At 42.9% G+C, this 6998-nt stretch overlaps 1 protein-coding gene across 1 annotated transcript; it reads left to right on the top strand.

Moving 5' to 3' along the window:
• Positions 1-1883: 1883 nt before the first annotated feature.
• Positions 1884-3135, top strand: LOC139028543 (uncharacterized). The gene is made up of 3 exons (XM_070446254.1): positions 1884-2560; positions 2683-2904; positions 3066-3135. Exons 1-2 carry the CDS (start codon positions 1899-1901, stop codon positions 2711-2713), a joined length of 693 nt encoding a protein of 230 aa, XP_070302355.1. The 5' UTR covers positions 1884-1898; the 3' UTR covers positions 2714-2904; positions 3066-3135.
• Positions 3136-6998: the final 3863 nt, after the last annotated feature.

Genomic DNA, 6998 nt, shown 5'->3' with positions numbered 1-6998 from the left:
CTCTGGATAAGAGCTCTGCTAAATGACTTAAATAAATGTTATGCCCATGGCGGACCTGTCTGGTTACCCCCTTTTCCCATCATCAACAAACACCATAACCAAAAACAATACTCACAGGTGCGGACAAAGTGACATGTAATGCTAAACCACACAAGAGATTACAGCCATATGGCATTTACAGAGAGATTGCTACACAAAGAGATCAAGCTCCAGAGAAAACAACTGACAGGGTTTTTAAACCAAGGGAAAGGGAATGTGATTGGGTAGGAGAAAAGGAGCAGGTGTCTTCTGATAGCACTGATTGATGACTGATTGGGAATGATATTGTCACCTGTGAGTAGGGGAGAAGGAGAGAAAAGAAACACACAGGATACACACAGAATACGATCCGTAACAACCGTTCATCTTTATACAAATATGGATGGGTTTGCATTGGACTGTTTGAAACATTACAACATCTGATGGAAACATGTGCCAGGAACTACATTGTGGAAGACCCGTGCTAGGCCTTCCTCTATCCCTTGACAGTGAAAGTGATGGRTGTGTTTGCTTTTGGTGAGGCTGTCCTGTCCGTTGTTAGAATGAGAGAATCTGAATGGCACAGGGTCTACTACAGAATTAGGCTGCAGACAAGACTGCAACTCAATCTGTGATAGTGATCGACTAAACTGCAAAGGTGATACTGTTCGAGCTACTGGGGGGTGGTTCAAGGGTATTAATAAATAATAAACAGAGACTGCTGTCAGACTGTGGGATAAAAATCATAGAATTCCGTAATATTTTTAGATAAGTTATTAAATATAAAAATTTGCATCAAACATGTTATATTGTTGATTTCCTGACTTGGAAATCTAAATTGTTTGGATTGGTTGACGACAATTGTCCGTGGATTCCTATAGATTCTACGTGGCCTATCATTGACCATAAGGAGCGTGAACCCGCTATCTTCTCTCATATCTCTAGTGTAGCCTATGCTTTTGAATTCACCACAATAAGATGCTTTGAATATCCAAAAGGCTTTTAGTAGAGTCCATTTCCATTTAGGTCTGGTTTCAGGGGTGGTAGGCCTACTGCCACATTTAATTCAACAGACCATACCGAGTTAAACAGTGCCGGCAGGTAGCCTAGCTGTTAGGGGCGTTGAGCCAATAACCGAGAGGTTGCTGGTTCAAATCCCTGCGCCGACTAGATGAAATCTTTGTCGATGTACCCTTGAGCAAGGCATTTAACTCCAATTGCTCCTGTAAGTCGCATCTGCTAAGTTACTCAAATGTCAAATGTAAGCACATTCCATACGTCCCCATGTGGATACGCTTTGCTCCCAAAGGAGAATGATAGAGGCTAAAAGTTCGTATTAGCATGGGTAGTGCCATTGAGGGCTTCCACCATTTCAATGTCGTCAACTGGGTGGGACTTCCACTTCATTGGCTGATCTTTCCTGGTGAACTTGTTGGAGTCATGTCCAACGGTCATATTGGCGGATCAGCCAATCGTGAAGAAGAAAAATTACTCAGATTAGAAAAGATATGAGAAAAAGAGAAGAGGAAAGAAAGCATGAGGACTGTGATACTGCAATTGTCAAAACATCCAAAAAGGTTGAGAAGGAAAACAGTGCAGATGAGAAGAAAGACAACAGTGTAGGTGTACGGCAACATAGTGACACATCTGTGATCGAGGAAATCAACCCAAAGCATGAAGAGAGGGATGGCGACCAGAATGATGACCCCAAGAGTGATGGGAAGAAACACAGAAGTGATGCAAAATGTTCAGATGGTGATGACAGTAAAAGTGCCAAAACACACCAAAAGAAGACAGACAAAGAGAAGAATGAAACGATGGAAGCACTCCTGACTGAGGAAAAATGTAACAGTAGTGATGATGATGATGGTTTCACTGAGATGAAACAAAAGGATGGACATAAAAATATGCTTGTTGAGGAGAAGGCAGCTACAAATTACTGTCAGAATGATCAACCAGCAAAAGTCAAAGTTCAAAATGACCTGGCAGGTGATATAGACTGGTCAGAGAGTGACTACAGCGAGATTGAGGAAATAATCGACAGTGACACTGAGGACATTAGTGAAGAAATAGAGGAAACGAATGAGGAGGAGGAGGTTGAAGATAAGACAGATATTGAGAGTGATGAGAGAACAGGAAGAAATGTGATAAGAAGTGAATGTGATGATGATAAGAGTGGGAAACCAAACATGAAGAAAGGCATGGTTGACAAAGACAATACGGACAACAACRTTGAGAAAGACAAAACAACCCAAAGCAACACAAAGAGAGAGGAGGGTGAGAGAAAAGAGGGTCAAAGCCAAGACACAGAGACATACAAAACCAATGGAGCGACAGAATCTGACGAGCTCACTTTAGCTCCTGGAAAGGGGTCAGATAGCAATGACAGTGAGAGTGTCAAATCCAACCAAGAGAAAGAAAAGGATGACCAAAAGGACAAAGGACAGTTAGAGAGTCAGGAGGAGAAGAAGGAGGACAGGGTACTTGCTGGAGCAGAGGGAGACTCAGCATCCTCAGGAAGACCAAACGGAAACGTGCAAAGGTAAAAAAAAAATACAGTTGTTTGACAGCATATGTAAATTATCACTGATCTGTCATTAAATGTAGTGAACTCCACTGATATCAATGACACTTACCTTTTCACACCTTTGTCATCTCTTTCAGATTTTTCAATTTTCGCAGCGGCAATGGTTAAAACTCAGGGCCCAGACAAGGATCAACTAGAAATTGAAGGAAAGACTAACGACACTCAGACAGACCAGGCAGCAAAGGTCAAAAGTGAAAAGGACCTGGACATTGACTGGTCAGAGAGTGACAGTGAGACTGAGGAAATTGCAGCTGATTTTGAGATTGATGAGGAAACAGACCAACCAGCAATGTGCGGAGGTAAGAAGGCAGTCAGTGGAATTACAATGAGGAATGCTGATCTTGTTTGACAGCATGTGAAAATCATCACTAATATTTTGTAATTGTAGGAAACTCCCATGATATCATTAACACTTACCTTTTCATCCACATTTTCACACACCATTTTTTTCAAATGTCAGACTACTCCATCTCTGTTGCTGAGGAGGTTAAGATTCAGGGCCCTGACAAGGATCAACTAGCAAAGCTCAATGGTAAAAAGGGGATAGACAGAGAATAAAGTGTGATATGTGAGGGTAGCTTCAACACTTTCACTTACACTGTCTGTATACCACCTCCCTCTCCTCCAGATTCCTCCATCTTGGCTGGTGCTGAGGTCAAACAGACCCAGTGCAAAGGTCATCTTAGTTTACAGTTCTTTTGTACATTGAAAGTGTTATACAACTGCACCCGCCTCCCCCCCTGTTGGTATTAATGTCCTTAATTTTCCTATTTCTTGTTAGATGTCTCCTTGGTTGCTGCAGCTGAGTCAAAGACTCTGAACCCTCAGGAGGACCAGCCAGCAAAGTGTAAAGGTAAAGACCAAAGCCCGGTTTCCCGATAGCGATGGAACTGAAGCTTACTAGTGTTTAAGTGATGCAGCTTTCTTATAACGGCCGAAGATGTCACATGCGTTTCAACTAAACACCACGCAGAGAGAACGTTCACTAAGTGCATCGTTGGAGTAGGTGTCGATACTGATTGAAAGAAAGGCAGGGCTGCTCTGTGATCAGATTTCTCCATTCAAATCTTACCTTAACATTAGAATTATTCCACAATACTGATGACGGATCAGCTCCTAGACCTTACGGCTGTAAAATATTGAGGTGGCTTATTCTGATGCTTACCCTATAATAATGCACTAAATCACAGATTMATTTGGCACATGTAGTTAAACATCATGAAATATATATTGAGGCAAAAATTACAGACCGTGTAGTCTACAAATAGAAGTCAATTGACTGAAAATTAAATTGATTTCAATATGATTGAAATACAGGCCTATGTAGCCTACTGAATTTCGCTTGTTGAATTGTCAAGACATTGGCAAATGTTTATTTGTAGTCAACTTCGTGCCAAAGTTATGTCAGTCACAAAGAGACAGACAAACATCTTGTTTCTATGTTTAGGGGAAATCTTCTACGTAGAAAGTGATGCGGAAGGGCAAAAAAGCATTTAACAAAGCACTTAGCTGTACTACGAGTGGTCTGAGGCAGCATTTTCAACTGCAACTTTACTAATTATGGTTTTGGAAAAGAAAGCGTGTACACAACTCCAACATGATGGAAATACAGCTGAGAGAGACATCATAAACCAAGAGAAGGAAAAGCTCCAGCCAGCAAAATGCAAAGGTGAGAGAGAGAGAGAGAGAGAGAGAGAGAGAGAGAGAGAGAGAGAGAGAGAGAGAGAGAGAGAGAGAGAGAACAAGATGATAAGGAGAAGTTCAGATTGTGAAGTGAGCATGAATTCCCTCAGTATGTTTATCAATCTTTCCTCTTGCCCACCTCTCTCCCCCGAAAGATTTATCCATCTTTTCAGCTGGTGCTCAGACTCAGCAGACCCAGCAGTGCAAAGGTAAGAGGATGGGTGCAGCATTATGAATTGCTGTGTCACATAAGACCCACTGAGCACAAACTGGTTGAATCACCCTTCTTTCCACAAAAAAAATTATCTATTTTATGACATGACATTGAATCAATATGGAAAACTACTTGGATTTGCAAAATGTCATCAATGTAAAGGGATTTCAGGATGTTTTTTCCCACAACTTTKAATCTAAATCCAATTACATGGTTTACATTTTGTTGATTTCACATTAGTTGTCAACTCAATCAAATGTAAATCAAAACTAGACGTTAAACTGACGTCTGTGTCCAGTGGATAATATMATTTTTTATTTTCATGTCATCTTAGTTTACAGTTATTTTGTACACTGAAACGGTTAGTCAAGATAATTGGGGTAATAGAGTTAATTTGATTATGCATAGATAACGCTACTAGCAGCGTAAAAGAGGGGGTGGGGGAACAAAGCAAATACTTTGGGTAGCCATTTGATTAGCTGTTCAGGAGTCTTATGGCTTGGGGGTAGAATCTGTTAAGAAGCCTTTTGGACCTAGATTTGGCGATCCGGTACCCCATGCCGTGCGGTAGGAGAGAGAACAGTCTATGACTAGGGTGGCTGGAGTCGTTGACAAGTTTTAGGGCCTTCCTCTGACACCGCCTGGTATATAGGTCCTGGATGGCAGGAAGCTTGGCCCCAGTGATGTACTGGGCCGTACGCACTACCCTMTGTAGTGCCTTGCGGTCGGAGGCCGTGCAGTTGCCATACCAGGCAGTGATGCAACCAGTCAGGATGCTCTCGATGGTGCAGCTGTAGAACTTTCTGAGGATCTGAGGATCCATGCCAAATCTTTTCTGTCTTGTGAGGGGGAATAGGCTTTGTTGTGCCCTCTTAACGACTGTCTTGGTGTGTTTGGACCATGATAGTTTGTTGGTGATGTGGACACCAAGGAACTGGAAGCTCTCAACCTGCTCCACTACAGCCCCATTGATGAGAATGGAGTGCTCGGTCTTCCTTTTCCTGTAGTCCACAATCATCTTCTTTGTCATGATCACGTTGAGGGAGAGGTTGTTATTCTGGCACCACACGGCCAGGTCTCTGACCTCCTCCCTATAGGCTGTCTCATTGTTGTCGGTGATCAGGCCTACCACTGTTGTGTCGTCAGCAAATTTAATGATGGTGTTGGAGTCGTGCCTTGCCATATAGTCATGGGTGAACAGGGAGTACAGGCGGGGACTGAGCACGCCCCCCTAAGGGGTACACGTGTTGAGGATCAAAGTGGCAGATGTGTTGTTACCTACCCAGCCTCAGGAATTCCAGGATCCAGTTGCAGAGGGAGGTGTTTTGTCCCAGGGTCCCTAGTTTAGTGATGAGCATTGAGGGCACATTTCAATCTTTGTCCTGTATTGACGCTTGTTTGATGTTCCGTCAGAGGCCATAGAGGCATTTCTTATAAGCGTCCGGGTTAGAGTCACTGTCCTTGAAAGCGGCAGCTCTGCTCTTTAGCTCAGTGTGGACGTTGCCTGTTATCCATATCTTCTGGTTGGGGTATGTACGTACCGTCACTGTGGGGACTATGTCATCGATGCACTGATGAATTGATGTGGTGTACTCCTCAATGCCATTGGAAGAATCCCAGAACATATTCCAGTCTGTGCTAAACAGTCCTGTAGCTTAGCATCTGTGTCATCTGACCACTTCTTTATTGAACGAGTCTCTGCGGCTTCCTGCTTTAGTTTTGTGGTTTGTAACCGGGAATCAGGAGGATAGTATTATGGTCAGATTTGCCAAATGGAGGGCGAGGGAGAACTTTGTATGCATCTCTGTGTGTGGAGTAAAGGTGGTCTGGAGTGTTTTTTCCCCCGGTTGCACATTTAACATGCTGGTAGAAATGAGGTGAAACGGCGCCGCCTCTAGATGAGCGTTTTCCTGTTTGCTTATGGCCTTATACAGTACATTGAGTACGGTCTTAGTGCCAGCATCGGTTTGTGGTGGTAAATAGACAGCTATGAAAAATATAGATGAAAACTCTTGGTAAATAGTGTGGTCTACAGCTTATCATGAGATACTCTACCTCAGAGAAAAACCACAAGACTTCCTTAATATTAGATTTCATGCACCAGCTGTTATACACAGACTGCCACACCTTGTCTTACCGGAGGCAGCTGTTCTATCTTGCTGATGCAGCGTAAACCCTGTATGTTTTCCGTGTCATCGTTCAGCCACGACTCATAAACTATTAGTTTTAATGTCCCGTTGGTAGGATTTTCATGATCGTAGCTTGTCTATTTTGTTATTCAATGATTGTACGTTGGCTAATAGGACTGATGGTAGAGGCAGATTACCCACTTGCCGTCGGATCCTTACAAGGCACCCAAACCTATGTCCTCGATATCTCCATCTCTTTCTCATGCGAATGACAGGGATTTGGGCCTTGTCGAGTGTCTGAAGTAAATCCTTCGCGTCCGACTCATTAAAGAAAAAATCTTCGTTCAGTACGAGGTGAGTARTCGCT

This window comes from Salvelinus sp. IW2-2015, linkage group LG13 (genome assembly GCF_002910315.2).
Source record: "Salvelinus sp. IW2-2015 linkage group LG13, ASM291031v2, whole genome shotgun sequence".
Classification (NCBI taxonomy): domain Eukaryota; kingdom Metazoa; phylum Chordata; class Actinopteri; order Salmoniformes; family Salmonidae; genus Salvelinus; species Salvelinus sp. IW2-2015.
This window is presented reverse-complemented; position numbering and strand designations above follow the sequence as displayed.